The 21,948-nt window shown below is 48.1% G+C and overlaps 1 protein-coding gene and 1 non-coding gene across 2 annotated transcripts in view; one reads left to right on the top strand and one right to left on the bottom strand.

Moving 5' to 3' along the window:
- Window positions 1-4,024: 4,024 nt before the first annotated feature.
- On the bottom strand, window positions 4,025-4,131 carry LOC117287110. The gene has a single exon (XR_004518293.1). It is a non-coding gene; the product is annotated as a U6 spliceosomal RNA (small nuclear RNA).
- Window positions 4,132-7,387: 3,256 nt separating this feature from the next.
- Clic5 (chloride intracellular channel 5) overlaps window positions 7,388-21,948 on the top strand; it is a 62,936-nt gene continuing 48,375 nt past the window's right edge. The window contains exon 1 of the mRNA XM_010617751.3: window positions 7,388-7,627. Within this exon, the coding sequence (XP_010616053.1) occupies window positions 7,565-7,627 (63 nt within the window). The 5' untranslated portion in view covers window positions 7,388-7,564. The remainder of the gene's footprint in view (window positions 7,628-21,948) is intronic.

Here is a 21,948-nt window from a genome sequence, read left to right as displayed (position 1 = left end):
AGAGATCCCCAATAAAGTTGGGGACACTCAAGGCACATCAGTTGACAAAGGAATACAGAGAACAGTGATCGACCGCAGTCCCCTCATGTCCCCAGCTGCGACCTCGTCAAGATGTGATCCCTCGGGACTCGCCACGCGCCTCCCACAGCGATGCGATACACCTTGCTTTAAGGCAGTTGTCATCAAAAGGCACCAATTCCCTCAGCTTAACCTCAAGTCCTTCGATTTCCAGAGAGTTGTGGAGAATGTAAGGCAGGACAGCCTTGTTTAATTCCTAAACATAACAGCTCTACCCTGAGCAGAGTGAGTCGGAGTTCGTGTCACCAGGAGCACAGAAACTGGGCTTGTGACCTGGGGTGTGCTGTGCTCCGTGCTGGGTCTGAGGAGCACGTCTAGAACACCTCCCCAGCGGGAGCATCACGACATCAGTCTACACACTCGCATCATCCACACACTCACGTGTGCTCACACACACACACACACACACACAGTCTAAATATGCTCATTCTGTTTTGTTTTCTACCTGACCGGCTGTCATTAGGAACCTCAGTTCTCATGGACTAAATGACTGTTTCACCTTTCAGAAGTTAATGACAAGATGAGAGACAGCACAAAATGCACAGAAAAGAGATACGGAGCAACAAGTGATGGCTTTACGGTGTTCGCAATTATTTAAGAATTTTGATCACCTTAAAGATTTACACACAGACAACTCATGATTTTCTGATGAAGCTCTGAACATTTTAAGACATACACAAATGCATGTAACCACCACACAAATAGGACACAAGCAGTTCTAGCCCCTAAGAAAACTTCCGGTCGCCCTTTGCAAACAAACCTTTCCCTACCCAGCCGGGGCAGCCACTGTTCTCTCTCCACCTTGAATGTTCTTTCTTTCTTTTTTTTCTCCTGAAGAATGTCATGGAAATTAAGCTATACAGAATGTAGCATTTGGGACTGGCTTTTGCCACCCAGTATTGTGCATTTGAGGTTTATTTATGCTTTACACCTCTTACCAGATTGTTCCTTCCTGTTTACAAAGCGGCCTATCATTGTTTGGATGTATTCCAATGTGTTTATTCATTTACTCAGTGAAGGGCTCTTGGCTTGTTTTCAGTTTGGTGAATCAGGACTAATAATGCGGTAAATACTCATATACAGACTTTTATAAAAGTAAAACCTTTCATTTCTCTAGAAGAATGCCCAGGGCACAGTAAGTGAATTGTATAGTGAGGGTACCTTTGGCTTTATACACAATATCCAAACTATTGTCCAGGATGATCTCACAATCCTGCCAACAATGGAGGAGAGTTGTATGGTTGCTCTGAATTCTTGCCAGCATGTGGGACTGGAAGGTGTACAGATTTTAAAACATTGTAATGGGCATACTGAAGTCTCACCCTTTTGATTTACATATCTCTGCTGAATGATGGTGAATATATTTTCATGTGCTGATTTACCAGTGATTTTTTTTTTTTGGTAAAATGTCTGTTCTGTTCTTTTGCCTATTTTTTAAAATTGGTTTCTTTTTTTTAATCTTTGAATTGTGAAAATTATTTACAAATCCTGAATACAAGTCCTTTGTTTCTTTCTTTGCTTGTGTCTTAAAGAGATTATATAGAATTATTATTCTTCCTTAACTCTTGGTAGAGTTCATTAATGAAGACATCTAGAGCCTGAGGTTTTCATTTGTTTGTTTGAAGGTTTTTAACTATGCATTTAATATCGTTGATAGATATGACTATTCATGTTATCTACTTCTTCTTGGGTGAGTTTTGTTAGCTTGTGTCTTTCAAGATTTTGACTATTTGAGTGACATGGTCCAATTTGTGTTTAGAGAATTGTTTCTAGTATTTCCTTAATATCTTTTTAGGCCTTTGGGGTTTATGGTCAATAGCTCACCTTTTGTACTTGAAATTGGTAACATATATCACCTCTATTTTGGTAAAACCTCTAGATTTCTATCTTCTTTAATGATCTTTTATAAAAAAAAACTTCTGATTTCATTGCTTCCCTCTGTTGCTTTAAGTGTTTTAAATTTTATTAATTTCTGTTCTTGTATTTATTATTTTATTCCTTTTGCTTGCTTTATGTAGAGATGGGTTTCCTTTTTATAATTTCTTTCAGTGAAATCTTTTTGAGACCTTTAATCTCAATATTGAAATATTTTCATATTATGCTTGTTACGGTTTATATCTAGATGTAACCTGGGGGCCTCATGGGCTCATAAGTGGAACTTTTGGAAGATGAGGGGATTATGTGCCCTGATATCTCAGGATGAGAACAGATGCCTCCTTCAGTGGTTGATGCCTCCAGTGTCTGTTAATTCTGAACTAAACAAAGTAAACTGCTGTCAGAGATAGCAGAAACTATTCTACACTGTGAAATTTTTTAGGTTTTTTGCTATATTCAAGAGTTTTCTCTATCACCCCAGCTCCTCCCTTGCCTCTCTTTCTACTTCCGGTCCACCATACCATAAACAGCTTTCCTCTGTCCAGAACCTTCTGTCTGCTATTTCTGTGTCTCAGCCTGCTGATGGACTGGAACTTCTGAAATTCGACACAAAGTAAACCTCTCCTCATTTATTTTGTGGGCATTAGGTATTTTGTTCCCATGAGAAAGAAAATGACCAAGACAATACTTGCAACTTTTGTGTCGATCAATGAATTTGTTAAAGAATGTTGCTTAATTTCTAAATTGATGTAATTGACTCTGTTACAGTCAGAAAACACGTTGTGAGATTTTACTTTAAATTTAACAGCTTTTTCTGTGAGCCACAATATGGCCCATTTTGGTGAATGTTCCATGTACACTTAAAATACCATATATTTTATTTCTGAATTGGTCGACTATCCCATAAATGTTAATTATGTAAAGTTGATTGATGGTGTCATTTAGGTCTTTGTGTTTTTGTTGATTTTTTTTTTGTCTGCTTGGGTTACAAATACTATTGGGGAGACATAAAATCTCTAACTATACCTGTGTGTCTGTCTCTCTCTCTCCTTTCAGTTGTATCAGCTTTTGCTTTATACTGAAGATGCCTGCACATTTTAAAGTTGTTGTATTGTTTTTTGGTGGGTGGAAATATCTCTCTTTATACCTGCTAATTTCCTTGTTCCGAAGTCTATTTCAGCTGATATTAACATGGCCACCTAGCTTTCTTTTGATTCATGTTTGCATGGCAGGGTTACCTTTCCAATCCATTTAGTTTTTCATTTTTTGATATCCTTGTGTTTGAACTGAGTTTTGTAACAGCATACAGTTAAGTGTTGTGTAGTTGTTATTCTATCCAATCCAACAATCTCCAGATTTTAGTTGACGCATTTATTTTATATTTAGCATTAAGTGTTGATATGGTTGGATTTAGCTATTTTTTTTAAATTTTATTTTAGACAGTGTCTTGTTACATTTCCCAGGCTGATCTTGAACCTGTGACATTTCCATCACAGCCTTCAAAGTGCTAGGACTGCAGGTGTGTACCCCTGAGTCTGGCTCCTGTTTTACTTTCAATTTGCAGTTTTTCTTGCTCCCCCTTTCCTGGCTTCTACATTGTCTGAATATTTCTCACCATTCTACTTCAACTTAACTATGAGTTTTGCTTTTACAACATCTGTTTGTATAACTTACATAGTTATCTTGGGGAGTTACAATAGGTGTATCTAAGTTCTCAGTATGCATATATTAGCCCTTTACTATTTCCAGTGAAGAAAATTGTAACTACTCACATCCCTTTATACTTTGTTCAGTATGTTACAGTTGTCATATTATGGAACCTAAATATACCAAAACCCATGTGAGGTATCATTCTTGCTTTCTTTTTTCTTTTTCTTTCTCTCTCTCTCTCTTTTTTTTTTTTTTTTTTTTTTTTTTTTTTTTTTTTTTTTTTTTTTTTTTTTTTTTTTTTTTTTTTTTTTTTTTTTTTTTTTTTTGCTACAGGGGATCCAACTTGGGTCCTTGCTTTTGCAAGGTAGGCGGTGGAACCACTGAGCTAAACCTCCGGCTCACTCTTGCTTTCAACAATCACATAAAACTATGGCTTTTATGCAGATTCACATGCTGCCCTTTTGTTGTGCCAATGCTGACCTTCTCTGTATAATGCCAATTTTATCATACCTGCTGCCAAGTAAGCAGAAAACATGTGCAGTGCTTTTTTGGTAAAGACTTTTCTGAAACTCGCACCAAGTTTGTAAACCTGTGCACTACAATTAGCATTACAGACAAAACTAGAATTGACTCTAATCATTTATGCTTTGACAGTAAATAGTGCTAAATTAGATCTTTTTATCCTGAACCAAGGCATAATATGAAATTAAAACTAGAAATACACACAGAAATAGTTGGTGGCCAAAGCAGATTTTTTTCTTTCCTTCTTTCTTTCCTCCCTTTCTCCTCTCTTCCCTCCCTCTCAACCTCCTTCCTTCCTCCCTCCCTCCCTCCCTTCTTCTCTTTCCTTCTTTCATTTCTGCACCAAGAGGGTTCATACTATAAAAAGTATCAGTTATGTAGGGATGGCCAAATGGAAGATATTTTCAGGAAATCGTGATTAGAAGGAGATTTTTCTACTTTCCAGTTAGTAGTAGATATGTGGAGAGGATACAATAGTGAAAGTCAGCTCTGTCGATCTTGAGGTTAAGGAAAGAGAGGTCATGCCACACAATGCTCAGATCATGGCCAAGGAAATGATCTAAAATTCCGCTAAAGAAGTTGTCCCTTTAAATGCCTCCAAATGTCTTTCGTGCCTATCATTTTATTTGCTCCTACTACACTGCTATTAAAGATGCTGTCCACACACCAGCGCAGGGAAAGGATGAGCCTGGCCTTCATGCAGGGAGGCACCATCTCCCTCTGTCACCTTGGTCCTTCTCTAGCATGTTGTCACTGGCTAGGAATGCAGGCTGTGGAGGTGACTGTCTATCTAAAGGCTTTGGTGATGTCAGCCTGAAACCAAAGAGGCAGTGAGCAAATACACCTCACCTTGATTGAGCTATAGTGCCCTGGAGGTTGCATGCAAGAGGGCTTGGAGATGCTTTCTTCAGTGAGCGGGGACCATTTGCATGTGGAGGCTGTGGGGGGACAGGCTGCATGCATGGTGCTCAGGATGCTTTGCCTTCACTGATCAGACACGGACCCATTTGAGGAGCTCTATCTTTCCCCATCTCGCTGTGGTGAACGGTATCTCTACTTGGCCTGTCCGCGTTAGCTGGCATGCCATCGGTGTGACAGAAACATCTGAGATGAGTCAACATAAAAAGAGGAAAGGTTTGTGTTGGCTCTTGATATTGGCAGTTTCTATCCATGACCAATTGACCCCATTGCTTTGGCCTGTGGGGGCACCGGGTGTCATGGGGGAGCTGTGGTGCAGGAACCCCATTTACCATGTGGCCTACAAAAAGACAGAGAGGATAGTCCTCCCAGAGTGTGTGCACCCGTGCTCAACTTCCTGCCACAGGTGCCAGCACTGCCAACAGTGCTGTGGGCTGGCCACCATGCCGCCTTTAGCCCATGCGCCCTGGGGACATTTCATATCCAAACTCTAGCACCACCATCTGCCCTATCCCATGACAACCCTGGTCTCTCTATCATGTGGTGTCAGCCTGACATGTACTGTATGTTCCATGAGACCAGGATAGCCTCTGTACCAGAAGAGGCATGGTACAGTAAGTCTGAGAGAGAGAGAGGAGAGAGAGAGAGAGAGAGTCACCTGGTGGAGGGATTGAGCCTATAGGCTCAGTAGCCTCACTACACCTGAATCCTGACTACCATTTCTGAGCTGGACGATGAGGGACAAGTCACTTCAGTAATCCATGCCTCAGTTTCCCCTCTTGTAAAATCAGCTGAATAACACTACTTGTAAAAGATTAAACAAGTTGAGACATGTAAGGTGCTTAGCACATTAGCCCGGCACATCCTAAGTGCTATTATATATTTTTCTTATTAAGCAATTCATTTTTTCATAAAACAGTGGAACAAAAACATATTTATTAATAATGCAAAGCGAAGCACAGAGTTCACTGAAGAGAAGGCAAAAGCAACAGAGAAGGTGACCAGATTCTGATTGCAAAAAGTGAGCCACTGTTTTTAAGAGATCCCTAGGATGGGAATGTGAGCGGGCATCAGTGCTTTAGAAACCCCTTCAGTGCTGTGTAACAAGAACAAACTCTGGCCGGCCGTCGTGGCACACACCCGTAGTCCCTGCACTTGGGAGGCTGAGGCAGGAGGATCACTGTGAGTTTGAGGCCAGACTGAAATACATACATAACAAGACTCTGTCTGGAACACCCTCACACTCTGGGATCTGGCAGTCCCACCCCAGGCGTATTTCCAAGAGAAAAGGATTGTGGATCCAACCTAAGAATATTTGGCAGAGAGAACGTTCATCACGCAAATATCCACGGGGCTTGTAACTAGATTCCATACGGTGCCCCTCGGCAGAAGAACAGATAGGTGAATGGCCACAGTGCAAACACGACACACGACACGTTACCCAGGTCACCGGCAGAAGGCTGACTCGCAGCAGGCGCAGTGCCAAGACCCAGGCAGAGGAGACAGGAGTGGGCCCTGATTCCAGTGGGGACGCTGCTTATCCTTGGGGGATTCTGGGGAGCAGAGTGGGGGGCATTTCTTCATCTGCTGCTCACTGCATGGTGGGGCCAGGTGGGGGAAACTCTCTGAAGTGTGAACCTGTGGGGTGTGTGTGTGTGTGTGTGTGTGTGTGTGTGTGTGTATGCTGCATGTGTATCACGTGACCCTGTAGAAACAGTAGAAAGGAAAGAATAGGAGGGGCCGTGTCCCTTGCTCCCTTGCTGAGGGTCCACTGACAGGTGACTCACCCCTCTGTCTTTCCACCAGCCGGCTCTGCACTCTTCTTTGCTCAGCAGACTACAAAGCCCCCATGTGCCTGGTCCCCTCTCCCAGTGCCATTCCCCTATGGCGGGTCCTTTCCAACTTCCTCACCTCTCAGGGCCCCTTCCTGCCTTGGACATGCTAAATAAGACAGGAGGAGCTTTCCAAAGTGGGAGCCAGTGGCACAAAACTTTACAACACTCTTGGGAGGCTGAGGCAGGATGATCATAAGACCAAGCCCAGTCAGCTGGGGAACTTAGCACTTAATAAGACACTGCCTCAAAAATTAAAATAATAACAATAATAATAAAAGGTTGAGAGTGTAGCTCAGTGTCAAAGCCCCGGGTTCATCCCTGAACTGGGGGAAGGGGTCATTTAAAACTGGAAAGCCATCTCTCCTGAGTGCCCGGGTCCCTGCCTCTGCTCTCCTCTCCTCTCAGCACCCGCTCCGGCCAGCGGGGTGGCGGCTCTGTCCCTGTCGGGCAGTGGTGGAGCCGGTCCCCCTTGACCCCGCCCCCGGCCGGGGCTATTTTGGGCTGGCGGCTCGATTGCTGACAGTCCGGATCTGGTGACACTGCCGCCGCTGCACTTGTTGCTCCGGACTTGTCACCGTCACCGTCTTTACCCTGCGCTGCCCCCGCGCGTACCCGCCCGAGGGTCCAGGAGTGGATGGTTTAAAACACGATACTAAACACGCGCGGGGACGGGACGGGGCGTCGGCATGACGGACACGGTGACCGCCAACGGGGACGACAGGGACCCTGAGATTGAGCTATTCGTGAAGGTAGGAGGGGGACCGGCCACCCACAGTGCCCTTGCGGAGACCCTGAGGTGCCACCCAGATCCACGCCTCAGTGACACCTGCAAACACCCCCAACGCGTAACCCGGATCCCCTCGCGGTGTTCCGCGCTCGCTGTCACCCGCTCCTAGAGTGGGGGACGACCAGCAGGTGTCTGTGGTCCTGAGGAGGTGGTTGCAGGATGGGTCCCAAGGCAGGGTCCCCACGGACGCCTCGGGTAACCCAGAGAGGGGACTTGTACCAGCGGGATCTACGTCGGCTAAGCAATAGTAACATGTCTTAACCCCTTTTTCTCACTTCCACGCAGAGCCACTGAAAGCAAAGGGAAGAGGACAAAGTTGTTCTCTTCCCTGACTGGCTGAGCGTGCTGCGCTCCGTTAGGACCCGGGTCACAGTCCCGCCGGGCCGGGGATGGGCTCACTGTCACGCCAAGGCCCTGAAGGCGACTGCATCCTCACCTGCAGGAGGGGACAGGGACAGGCCATCCGGAGTGTGACGGGGGAACATTTGATCAGGCTCCTGCCCCTACCGCCTTGGAAACCTGAGCTCGGGAGGAGCCAGCGGGGGAGGGGCGTCATCAGGCTTCGGAGCCCAGTCCTTTCCTGGGGACAGAGCCCTGGAAGGAGCTTTCCTGGAAATACTGGGAAAGCCGGGACAAGGTGCCCGGAGCCTTGCAGGGTCCTCCTGGCTGGATGGACAGGGCACCTGCTCTCCTGGAACCGAGAGGGTATGGCTTTTTGCAGGTCATCAATATCTGCAAGCCAGTTCAATGGATTTTTGCAGAAAATTGGAGTTCTCCATCCACCCTGATAACACTCTTTGTCCACCTAAAAACATAGAAAATTGATTGTGACTTTTTTGTTTGCAGACTGTTCCGTCACCTTGTCGCAGTCTATTGAAAGGGGGTGTTAAATTTTGTCTGCTGGGTTTTACAGTCATTATGTTTGTTTTTGCAAATGACACAGTCCTTTAGTGACACTGCTTTGGTTTCCAGATCTCCCCTTGGGTCAGGATCTGTAGACCCAGGGAATGAAAGAAGCTGATGTCCTTTCCCCGGGGACTGGGCAGCCTTGGACTACAGTGGGCAGGAAGGGGGTACCGCGTGCCCCACAGTCCAGGCCTGCAGCCCAGAGGGTGAATAGGCAGAGTTTTCACAATACAGGAGTCTGCTGCTCTCCTTAAGAAAGCTGTTCTAGGACTTACTCAGATTCCCTGGGAGTAGGTGGCGTTCAGGTGTCAAGTTCCACAGGTATTTGAAACACAAATTGGTTCTTTAGAGCCCAAGGAGCCCTTTGCCCTGCTACTAGGGGTGCTAGGCAAAGAGACCAACTCTGCCCACACCTTGGAATTTCAGGTTGGCAGCCTGGGAGATTTCATCCATTTATATGAAAAGCTCACTGCTCAGCTCTCCCGTGACCTCAAAGAATTCTAAAATGCCCCATGTTGCCATTTGCTTTGTTCCCTAAAGGAAAGCACTCCACAAGAGCCAGGCCGGACTTTGGGCTGCTCAAAGGCCAGATTGATGGGGAGAACAAAAACAGTTAAGAGAGGAAAGCAGTTTTGATTCCCCTCCTCCCATTGCTTGAGCTTCTGGTTCTTGTTACCATTTACAGGGACTAATAAAGTCTGGAAAGATTGTGAAATAAAGATGCCATCCAGGACTTGGACTGTGTCATTTTAGGGAAGCAGCATCCTGATTTCCAGAATCAGACATGTATGGGGCTTGGAGTTCCTCTGAGCTATGAGAGCTATGATTCCTATAGAAAGAAAGGCCTCCCTGGCTCATGGTGTCGGGTGGCTGAGGTGCTTTCTAAGATGTCTCCCTGGGGGAGCAGGCCCCACCCAGTGTCGAGATGGGGTTACTGAAAGCACCCACAGCTCAGCCTGCCTGCTGGGTCCACCATTCCACATCATGATCACCCAGGGACTTTGCTGGGCGAGTGACCTTCTCTCAGGTCAACGCAGAGTCACTACCTGTTACTGCTATTCCCGTGCTAACAGCAACAGGCAGCACTGGGATCCCACGGAAGCATGTTCCTATATCTTATCTCACTGGTCCCCAGCATCCCAATTTATGAGAATTGCTTCACTGGTGTGAGAAATGAGCAAAACAGAGCTGACTCACAGGGACCTCTGGAGACAGAGGCTGTCAGCACATCCGGGGAGCTTCGATTGCCCTCCAGCGATGGTCCAGGGAACTGAGAACAGAACACTGGTTGGTCCCACTTTATGTCTGAGCAGCTGGTGTGCTCAGAGAGGGTGTGGGAAATGCCCCAAGGCAGAGGGCAAACAGCATTCACACTCGCCCTCAAATCTCAAAGCTCAGACTCAATTTCCAGTTTTGAGCTTTCAAGTAACACTGTGATGACAATGTTGTGTAATTTACTAATCTGTATGGATGTTTTCATAGGATGTTGTCAAGGAGACTGCTAAGCACAAGGCTCAGGCCCCTTCAGGGAGCATTCTGATGGAGACTTTGAAGAGATGGTTTCCCTGCACTTTTTAGCTTTTTCATCTTTAATAAGAAAGGTTAGCTCAGGGGAGCTCTGATTCTAATGTTCCGTAATACCTCTAGATGGGCCAGACATTTGGAGACAGAAGATCTGAGTTCAAGTCTTTTTTCCACCTCCAATTAGCTAAATGATTCTGAACAAATTAACTTGTGTGAGCCTTAGTGTGCCCCTCTTAAAACAAGAGAGTGGTTCAAACAAGGCGAGCACACAATTTGTTGTCCAAACCACGTTGCCTTTGAGAGTGATAGGAGGTGCTACCAATACTTCCTCTGAGACAGTGGGTGTAACCCAGGGTTGTTTGGAGCAAATCGGGAGGTGTGGTCACTTTGGTTAGGAAAATACAATCCCCACAGACTGGCTGTAAGACTCCATGAGAATATATAGGGGAAACATCCTGGGAATCGGAAACTGTTCTGGACCCTGGGCTTCCATCAGGACATGGGTACATGCCAGGGTCAGGTGGAACCTCTTCCAACCCAGATGTTGCTGACTTGCCTTAGGGAACAAAGGCCTGACTCCTTTTCCCTCTCTTGCAGGGATATTTTGAGATTCAGTGAGGTCATACTCAGCTTGGACTTTGAACACAAAGGGAGGGTAACAGGTTAGAGAGTGTGTCTTGGATGTGAGTGCAGTTTGTTGAAGGACAAAACTGCAAGGAAGTAAAAGCAAAACAGAAAGCAGGTTGGGAAGACAAACGCAGGATGTGCTGAGTGCATTAGATCCAGACATTCCTCCTGTTCGTATTGTATGGCCACTCTTAGATGCACCCCTGGGCCCCAGATATTGGAAGCCACCCAAGTGAAGTGACCACGGTGGAAAGATTCTGTCCAAACATCTAGGGTGGGGGCTTGGGTTTCGTGAGAAACCAGAGTTTGTTCTTCAGCTTAGCTGCATAGTTAGATCATTGTGGGAGATGCCAGGGTCTCCCCAGGCTGGTGACATCAGCATCAGTGTGTGCAAGGCCCAGAAGTGGCATTTCCAACCCACCCCAGGGGCAGGGGACAGCCATCAGCTTCTGAGTCACTAGCGGTGGGTCTGGCAGGAGGCAGTTGCTGACACAAGGGCCTTGCTAGTGTGGATTCATGTCCACAGCCCCTCATGGCCTTGGGACACCGCTGTTGGGAACATTGCTGATGGAGAGCTGGCTCCCTCAGGGCTCAGCTCGCAAATGCTGACAGCTAGCGGGTCCTGTCCTCAGAGCTCCAGAACATTTGTGCATGTGTCGGTGGGGGAATAAATAGGGCCCCCTGACTGTCTCCTGCAAATGCCAGTTGCTTCCTTTATTGTGTGACCCAGAAAAGCTCTGACAGTGGCACAGGGCACTGTTCTAGGTCATGGGGGGCCCCATGGGGTGCCCATCTGACTTCCAGAACAGACAGGATCCAGGCTTTCTCCCTGGCCACAGCTGCTCAGGTGGCCCGGTCACCTTGGTCCGCTCCCCTCAGCGTGAGCTCACTCTGCTGCCCATGCTCACCCCTCACTCTGTGCTCTTCCGTCCCGCCCTTGGTAGGTTGGGATTTGCCAGCCGTGACCCACTCTCAACTCCACCTGCTGTGGATGTCATGAGCTTCTTTTCCAGTGAGCACATCCAGGGAACGTGGCACACAAGGGCAGACGGCACCCACCCCAGTGCCAAGGCAGCAGTGGTCTCAGTTCCTGCCTCCCCGCTGACCTGGGCTGCTCCAGGGGTGTTTGCTGGTTCTGTCCAGTCAGGGTAGACAATCAGGCCCGAGGCTGTTGCCACTTTGAAGGAATAAAGACAAGAAGACTATGGTTCATCAAATGCCCTCTGAGAAAGAGAGAGAGGCACAGGAGGGGTTAGCAAAGAGGTGAAGTAGGAAAATAACTGTAATCTCCTGGGCGATGGAAACTGCTGAACAATGGCTTGGTGGCAAAATGTTAGGTTGTGTCCTGCAAGTGTTCTGCTCAGTGGGGGCTGTAGTGTGAAGGGGTTTTGGGAAGGTGGATGGAAATATGTTAGATTTCTGGCCAGATAGTGTGGATGAGGTGAATGATAATCAACAGAAGCTCATTTCTTAGTCCTGGCAGTGAACTCTAAGATAAAGGCACTGGCTTATTAGGTGTCTAGCGAGGGCTGGCTTTCTGGTGCACGGATGGGGCCTACAAGATGGGAAGCTGGGTGCTCACATGGTGGGATGGGAGGACTCTGGTCTCCCAGCCCCACTAAGGCACCAATCCAATCCTGCATTCCCTACTCTGCTGTAATCACTGAATCACCTCCCCAAGGCCCCACTGATCATCAGCATGGAGATCAGGTTCCAGTGCAGGAATCTGGGCGACACAAACGTGGGGGCCACAGCAGAGCGGACCATGCAGCATCTGTAAGGGCAGGCTGTGCGTCTGGACTTTACTTATAATGCAGAAGACTGCATGTGCTCTTTTCTGCTGGCAAAGAGTTACAGTTTAGAAGAGAGGGCACCTCTTTGCTACCTAAATATGGGACCTATTTAAGGCCTGGGGCATGGGACAGAGGTAATGTGGGGTCTCACCAGTGTGTTAGGGTCACCCACAGGCTGTGTGTGTAGAAGTTTGGTGCTGCTGGCCACCCTACACCTGTGTGGACCTCTCTGGACCTTAAAGTGATGTTTTTCCACTTCTGCTCATTGTCAATCCCTGATTAGGAGAAAGGAAACTGGAAAGTGCACAAAAGTGAAGGGAGGGAAGATGCAGCTCCAGCCAGAAGCCCGTTACTTAAATAGAGAGTAAATGAGAGCCTCAGACTTGTTAAGGACTCTTAAGGAGCAGAGCTGGGAGGTTGCCATGGCAATGGATAGTGGGTCCTTGACTCCTCTCAAGGTCTCTGTGCGCCCAGAACCCATCCTGCCTTTAAAGGTTGGCCTGAGCTGAGCCCCTGTACGTACACCCAGCAAGGGACAGGGAGGCACAGAATTGCCCAACTCTGTACAGGTCCACCATGGGTTCTGTAGCTTTTAACAGCATCTCTGGGACTTGTCTCAGAAGATAAAGAGGCCTGTGTCTGTAGACCTGGGCCATAAATGCCCCCGAGTGTTTTTTTGGATTTTTTTTTTTTGTTTGTTTGTTTGGTTTTGGTACCAGGGATTGAACTCGGGACCTTGCGCTTGTAAGGCAGGCAGCAGCACCACTGAGGTAAATCCCCAGCCAGACCCTGCCCCAGAGTTTTCTTGTGGGGACAAAGGGACTTCGGGAGAGGGGAATCACGTGGGAAAAACCATGCAACTTTGTCTCTCTTGCACGCTCCAGAAGGTCAAGGGGGATCTGACAGGATCCTTTGGAGGCTCTGGTCAGAGAAGGAGCATGCACACCCTTTGTAAATGAGAGTTTTCAGCATTCAGACAGAAGGTGTGGCGCTGGCTGGCCAGGCTGGATGCTGAGATAACAACCCAGGGGCTGCTTCATGGGACAGCTCAGGTGGCATTTGGTGTGTGGTTGCCTTTGCCTGAGTTTCTTCACCTGTTGCGCTGCCACTTCCCGGGGCCCCACATGGCCCAGAACGGAGGGAAGACACAGGAGGTTCCCTGCCCAAAAAGGCCCACATGGCATCCGCCCACTTCCCAGAGTCCAAAGCCCAATCCTGGGGCTGTTCTCATGTGCTTGGGGGCTGGGCAGTGCCATTCCCTGCTCACCAGGATGGGGGGGAAGCAGGCTGGAGAACCTCAGGCCAGCTTCCACTGCAGGCAGGCACAGTATTATGTATGTTCTTGTTTCCTACCACTGTGCCACCCCAAGTGGCATCCCACTGAGGTTTCTTCACCTCTGCCCACCAGGCCCAGTGCCATCACTTGGTTTCCCTGGAATTCTCTCACCCCTGCCTCCTGATGCTGGGCAAGTTCAGCTGTTTGCACATAATGCTGAAGTCACCGCCTAGGCCTCCCTGCTTTTACCAACCTAATTTCCTAAATTGGTTTCCCTCATTTCTTAAAATGGATGCTCATGTGTCTGTGCCGTCTTTGGAGCATGTTTCAGTCTCCTGCCCTTTAGGAAGGAGGGTATTTAATCCACTGGGCTGGGGCTCCTGGGACTGGGGATTCCTCTACACAGAGTCAGAAGGAAACACTGGACCCTAAGCAACCTAACTCTCACCATCCCAGGAACCCCAGCCTGGCATGATCGTGAGGATCACCTAGAGCATCTTCCAAGTGTCAGCCCTCACACATGAATTGGGGTCACCAGCATCATCAAGGAAGAGGGCACTGACATCTGCAATTTGACAAGAGCCCCAGGCAGCAGGTTCAGAGGCCCAGTGCAGTTATGGACCTCTGCCCACAGGCTGCCAGGCTGTGGGTTCCCTTGGGTGAGGATGCCTAAGATGGAACTTATAGCGACACGACAGTCGAATGTCAGAGGGAAATTCAATGGCTAAGTCATCTTCCTGTGGCTCTCAGTTCCCCTGAATGCATGGAGTACTTCGGGTTCTGAAATATTGGATCTTGATTTTAGAACCCGCTCTGTGGTTGGCGGAATTGTAACAAAACAGTCATAGGCTTTTAAAGTTGTATTTCTCCCTAAGAAGCTCCTCCTTTCCATACCGAGGTGTAAGCTTTTCCAGGTGGAAGACGGTGGGAAAGAGGGGGGCACGGGTGGAAGGTAAGCAGAAGAGATGCAGAAACCCAGTCTTCGTCCCGCGGTCCTCCCTACCCTCCCAGAAGTCAGAGAATCCATCTAGAAACAGAACAATAAGCTGTGGGATGTGCTCTTCTGAGCACCTGTCTACCCTTTGCTCCTGGATGCTATGGAGCAGGGCCTGGCATTATTCCCAGCACGCACACTGAGCCCCCAATGAACGCCACCAAGTTGGGACTCGCCAGAGCCAGGCTTAAGCCCTGGCCTTGGCACCATAATCCTACTCTCTGCCACCTTATTTTTCTCAGAATGCCCTGGTTTTATGAGAAAACCAGGGCCAAGGCTTTCCTCATTCTCCACAGGTCAAAGGCCAAGGTCAGATAGCTCCACTTAGGCAAAGGTGGCAGTCACCAGACAGGAGGAGCTGGAGCACCCGGTGGACACAGGCGGCCTTGGAGGAGCATGAATCCTGGGGGTAGGGGATCAGGCCAGCTCCTGACACTCAGGGGACTGTGATCCGAAGCCAAAGGTGAGGGCAAGGGATCCTGAATGAGGGGCACCGGGGTCAAGAAGACAGAAAGCAGAGGTTTGCAGCACAGGTGGGGAAGGAGCTGAGGTTCACTCCAGGGAGGGACATAAGGGTAGAGCCTGGCTAAGGTCAGGCAGAGGTGGGAAGAGGCCATTGACCTCTCTCCCTTCCAGAGACCGGCTGCCAGGGCAGATACAGGGCAGGAAGGGAAGGAACCCCAGGTCCTCCACACCCACCAAGATCCCAAGGTCTCTCTAGGCACTGCCTTCCCCAGAGCAAGGGCATCGCCAGAGAAAAGCAAGGAGCAGCCCTTCATGCTATCTCCCACTTCCAGTCACTGAGAGGACACTATGAGGCTTATCTGGGAAATGTTTCCATCCATGTGCCAAGAACAGCTCTAGCAGGGTGAGGCCCCTCTCATTCCAGAGTGGAGATAATGCCCACACCTCCGCGGGTACGTGGCCCATCAGCCAGGAGGAGACGGGTTTACCAGACACACCGAGTCCATGGAGGGTTCTAGAAGAAGGAAAGTATGGTACACAAGGAGCTGGGAAGAGGGGGTAGGGACAGAAGACAAAGATCACCGTGTCACAGCCCTGCTCCTGGGTTTGGTGTTAATTCCTTCATTTATGGATCCAAGTGAGTAGGGAAAGTGATCAAATGAAAATGGTCTCAGGTCAGATGGACCCTCTCCTCCCTCTGGCTTTTCCTATGAAAGAATGAGTGTCCCATCGTTTCATCATTGTATGTATGCACTTTGCATTTGTATGTGTGTTTCATGCATGCACATTGGATAGGATGGTACATGGTATAGAGACTTTTGAAATTTGAGGTCCCAGCCTGAAATGCCCACACCATATACCATCTGGCTCTACCACTTGCACAGGGATGATGCCTGTCATGTGAACATGCGACCATCTTTGTATTTACTCCACCAGCTGTGGAGAACAGCAACATAATGGCATTCAGGAAACTCTATTTTTGGCTCTGCCTCCTGTTGTTAGATTATTTTGGACAGGTAGCTTGGGGTTCTTCATCTCTAAAATAAAGAGACAGGAAGAATGGACATCCCTGAGGTCCTTTCCAGCTTGATCCTTTGATCGTGGCCACGGGTGAGTCCCAAAGCCCTCTGCTCTTGAGGAGAGGGAATTGAGCTGCAATCGCTGGGGTGCCCAGAGCTGTGGGCTTGGCATCCGCTATCAGCAGCGGTGGCTGGGTGGTGCCGGTTGTACGGAGCTCTGTGATCTGGAGTTAAGTAGTAGGATAAAGCATTGTGAGAGTCTTAGGGGATATTCCTGGGGGTGCACAGGTGAGGGGCTCCCCTTTCTGCATGCGATGCTCCTGAGGTCAAGGACCCACATCCTCATGTCAGAGGGGCACGGGGATGGACGCGTTTCTTGCCACCACCACCTCGCCTGTCTCACCAGCTGCACTGGGGCGCTGTTCCATCAGGTGATCCGCCTGGTGGTCACTGCCTGGCCTGGCTCCCACCAAGCCCCGTGCTGCTAGTGTACGCTGCCCATCTGGGTAGTGCTCTGTCATGTGGGCATTGGGACACAGCCGCCTGGCAGTGGGAAGACACAGCCAGTCTGCACAGGGACGTCACTGTGCAAAAGTAGAATGATGACCTCAGGTCCCAACCAATTCTGTACTCGCTGGGTGAGAGGGGCGAGGCGTCCTAAGAGGCAGGCTGGGCTGCGGGGCCTCAGACTCTGCTGGAGGTGAGACTTCCTGTCTTCTGAGGTCACACACTCACATGCAAACACTCGGTGTGCTCTGCCCTTGACTTCCCTGCACCCTTGACCAAGACACGTGGCCTCTCTGAGGAATTCTTCAACTCTGACACCACTGGAACCACATTCCTAGGCAAGCTGGATCCTGGCCTCAGCTCTAACTATGCAAACTCATGGTATCCACTTAGGGACTCTGGCTTGTGTTGACTTACTGTGTTAACCTTCACATTAACCAGTTTCAATGTGTGTGTAAACATCTAATTTCTTCATACCCAAGGCCCTCTTTTGCAGTAGACTCAGAGGCCATGATCTGGCAGGAAGCTGGTTCTTTCTTATGCCAATAAGTTATAATAAAAGACAGTTGTATCCATCAATCCCTATGTTTATATTTTGGAGGTATTTGAACTGTCAACACTGACATACATAGTAGACATTTGTCCTACTTCATTGCTACTTAGCACCCTTTGAATTCCTGTCTCAGGCCCAGTGTCTTCCCGACAGAAGCCAAGAACTGGTTTCCTGGTCCAATTCCTTTTCTTTTTAAATTAGCTATGAGGAAGGGTCTGGGTTTGCAACAGAAAGCTCTGGCTGTTATTTCTTTAGAATGAAATTATACACAAGATATTCTTTACAGCCTCATCTATACTATGCTATTAATTAAAAAGGCTGAATGCTTAGGAATGTCCTAGTCTTAAATTTATTTTGTAACTCCAGTAAATTCTTCGGGATGCTTTGAATAGGCAAGACAAAGATGTAGACCTAGCATCGAATGCTGGGCTTGTGAACACAGAGCATTTTGACCAGCATCGAGGAGGCCAGGCAACATCCAAACATAGGGTGACACCTTTGTACCCCCTCTTCATCCTTTCTGGTCCTGCCAAGTAAAGCCTGACCAAGTGAAGTCAAGTTGTAGGAGTTCCTGAGCACTTCCATCAAAGAAAAACAATAACGGTAATAATAGCTCACATTTACTAAATACAATGTGTGTTCTTATTCCTTGATATGCACTTGCCAACTATTTCTCACAGCTCTGTGCAGTAGACATTATTAGGAGCATCCCCATTACACAGAGGGGGAAAGTGAGGCGCCCACAGTTAAGTGGTCTGTCTGATGTCAAATAGGCTGCAAGTGTTCCTAGCTTATCTCTCGCTGGAGGAGGGACCCAAGCAGCCAGTGCATCCGCCTGGTACCTGGCGTGAAGGAGTGGAGCAGTCACCCCTTGACCATCTCATGCCTTTTAATACATTTCATAGTCAGTTTGCTAAATACTATCATCGGCTTGAGTGCTGATAATATATTAACAGTATCTGCCCACCATGCAGTAAGTCCTCCACTTATGAACAAGTTCCGTTCCAGGAGAATTATCCCTAAGTCAGATTCATTCAGCTGACAAAGTGAGCCCTAGACAGTACACTTGTGAACGTTGGTGATTCAAATGTTTGTGAGTCGCCGACTCAGCTGTTTTGAAAAATGTAATCAGGCAAGCGGCTGAAATCTGTCTGCTAAGGGGATGAATGGGCAAAGACCAACTGCAGACATCACTGCCACCAAGGGTTGGGGGATTCTGTGGTACCCGTGGGAGCTGGGGGTGTAGGGACCAGGACTCCCCATGAGTAGCTGCATACTTGGTCTCCTTTATGTACCTAGATTCACCTGCTTTGTTCTTCTCTCACGGAAGTGGTGTTGGGTATTAAAGGTCTGATTAACCCTAGGGTTATCCCTCACTGACCAGGCAACACCACCGAAGACAGGTGCCATTTAGCCTACTGAAGCCCCAGGCAGCCTTCACTGAGGCAGGGCCTGTTGGGGACTGTGCTGCCCCTGACCCTTATACACAAGTGCTGTGGGGCCCTGTGCAGAGGAGGAGGGAGACTAATTTGTGTTGCTCTCAGGGAGGAGACCTGAGGGCTGGTTTGAAAGGTTTAAATGGAGAGACCAATGTGAGCCTAACATCCTGGAGAACTGCAGTCCCCAGAGAACTGTCCAACAGAGCCACCCTGATACAGAGGGGTGGGGTACCGGAACAGCGTTCACCTCACACCCTCAGGAAGCCTGTGTGAAGTTTTCTTTTCCCTCACTACTCTTTAGTGATCTTATTCTGAAGTCCATCTTTCCCCTTGATAGTTCTCTTTGCTATGATCCCACCTTGCTTTGATTTTGAGCATCCTTAAAACCTTTTTGGAAGTTGTGTACAGAAAGCCCTTAACTCACCATGTGAGTGAAATGGGTGACCCCACAGGGACTGCTGCAGGACAGATTCCTGTGTCCACGCCCCCACCTGCTACCTGGTTCCTTACAGGTCCCAGGGAACAGGAGCAACTGTTAGAAAACGAGGTCCCATTCCAGGGGCCGGTTGATTTAATCTCCTCCTTGGTTTACACCTTTGTGGTAAGGAGGAAGGGCAGGCAAGAGTGTGCAGGTGAGGGCGTGCTTTGGAAGTGCAGCAGTTATTCAAGGAACAGAGGAGTGCTTTCCTACTCCTGTCCCAAGCTGAAGTCTTCACACACTGTCTGATTTATGTCACTGCAGAACTGGGCTGAAAGCCACGCGACGGCAGATGCACTGACTCTGTGTTCACCATCTCTGTGCACAGACCTAATCATCTACTTGGTGCTCAATGAGTTTTTCAGTGCTTCTTTGATAAAATCTTCCTACCCTGATGATCTGAGCTGTAAAATATAAAATATGCTCATGATTCTCTGTTGTCCAAATGCACGCTCGAGCATCAGAGTTTGCAACTGCAATGTAAACATTAGAATTTCAGAAAATTCCCTTTTATAAACAAGCAGATGTGTTTGGCTCACATGGCCTCATAAAAATCTCTTCCAGCTCCCAAGATGTGGAAAGCAGGTCAGGCCCAGTGGGCTTCAGAACCGGCTGGAATCCTCAGGCTTTCTCATCGCTATAAGAATACAAGAAGCACTGGGCCAGGGCTACTCTCCCAGCCCTTCCAAGACCGCTGGTGCTGTGGGGGTCTCTTTTCAGCTTCAGCTGAAATCTGTATTTGCCCACACTGTCCCCCTTGAGGGAGCCACACTGATACAGACTTAGCACAGCCATTCTGATATGCAACTGCACAAGTATCTGGGCAGCGCATCCTACAGTAGGGTTGGCTTGCTGATAGACAGGACTGAATTCAGTGCTCTGTAGTTCAGAATGTCCCCAGGGAGGATTTGTCTTCATTCCGGTGTACCCCTTCACGGCCTGGTGATGTACGTGTACGGGTGGTCATTCCGCTTCTGACATGTAGACACCGCAGTGAATACCCCGCCGTCTTCAGACACAGCCAGCACTCTTGTCACTTTCTGGAAGGGATGCCGGTTGGCAATGAGCTCAGACAGTGGTTTATTTCACCAGTACCTGCCAAGCACCTCCTAGGGTGTGGTCTTGCAGTGCATTCCATGGTGTGTAAGCGTCAGAGTTAGGGATAGAGCTTTTAGGCTTGAACACCTGCTGCCACTGCAGGATGGGGACAGCATTCACCTCACACCCTCAGGAAGCCTTGTGAAGTTTTCTCTTCCCTCACTACTCTTTAGTGATCTTATTCTGAAGTCCATCTTTCCCCTTGATAGTTCTCTTTGCTATGATCCCACCTTGCCTTGATTTTGAGTATCCTTAAAACCTTTTTGGAAGTAAGTTGTGTACAGAAGGCCCATAACACAAAAATTTAAGTCCAATTTTTAAAAATCTTGTTTAAAAATGCAGCTTCCGATGAGATCTGTATTTCCCCGGGCTGTGCACCCAAGTGTTGAATTCTTTGTATGCATTAACCTCCTCTCCCATCACACAGGCCCTCTCTGCTTAAACCCTCTCCCAGGGTTACCTCGTCGCTGCCTTCTCAACCTTCTTTCAAAGATGCCTTGGGATCTTTGACAGATGCCATGCCCGCCCTCTTCTCAACCAACCGAATCAGAATCTCTAGAGTGGGGGGCCAAGCATTAATAATTCTTCACAGCGATTCTAACATACAGCCAGATCTGGGCATCACTGGTTTAATCCACTGAATCTCTAAAATGGCTGCACACGAGAGCTTTCTGGGAGCTTCTAAAACCTACAAGACCCTAACCTCAGCCCAGGAACTCCAGTGTGGCCAAGGAAGTCTGTATTTTAACACCAGACCTCCAGACATGCCATTTCTTTGCTGAAATGCTTCCCCTCTTAGAAACCAACTAGAATTCTATTGTTTTAAAGATGTATTTTCTGACTGACAAATGCATTCTTCTGTATCCTGTTCCTCCATCTCAATTAATAGAGCATGGATTTGCAACACCAACTCAAGGCGTAATTATAATACCCCAAAATACAAAGAAAACCTCAATTCTTCCCTAATGGCACAGCCACCCACTGACATTTTGGACCTTTTAACAGTGCTGAGATTTTTGTATGAGTGAACGCTTTGGTGTCAGAGTCCAGGCATGGATGGGGGAGGGTGCAAGCAGAGACGGGACCCCAAATTGGGAAGGAGGAGTCAGTGACCCATGAGCATGTGTGGAGTCCACCACATGAGTGGCAGCTGCCATATGGCACCGGGACCCAGGTGTCAGACATGGTCCCTGCCCACAGCAGCTTGCTCCTCATAGGGTATAGGCATTCAACCCATATTGCAGTGCCCATCCTTACAGGGGTGCCAAGAAGATCACTGAGTCCGTATACACAGATGCCTGTCATTAGTATTATTGACCTTTGTCTATGAATCAGAATTCAGTTCCAGACCATGACAGCCCCTGGAGGTGCCCACAATTCCTAGTCATGTGCCTTCTCCATCAGCAGCTCACATCATAGTCATTGGCTTTCCCAAGGTCAGAAATGGTCTCCTCTTTCATGAGCTTTCACCCAGTTAAGTCAGGCCACCTGGCATGGTCTCTCTTTTGATGACTCAGAGTCAACTGATTTGGTTACATCTGCAATACTCCTTAGCTTTATCATATTCTTTTTTTTTTTTTTTTTTTTTTTTTTTGGTCTAACAT

The sequence above is a fragment of the Fukomys damarensis genome, unplaced genomic scaffold, assembly GCF_012274545.1.
Source record: "Fukomys damarensis isolate Sample0158 unplaced genomic scaffold, DMR_v1.0_HiC HiC_scaffold_20, whole genome shotgun sequence".
Lineage (NCBI taxonomy): Eukaryota > Metazoa > Chordata > Mammalia > Rodentia > Bathyergidae > Fukomys > Fukomys damarensis.
The sequence above is the reverse complement of the archived record's forward strand: the minus strand, read 5'-3'. Positions and strand labels throughout refer to the sequence as shown.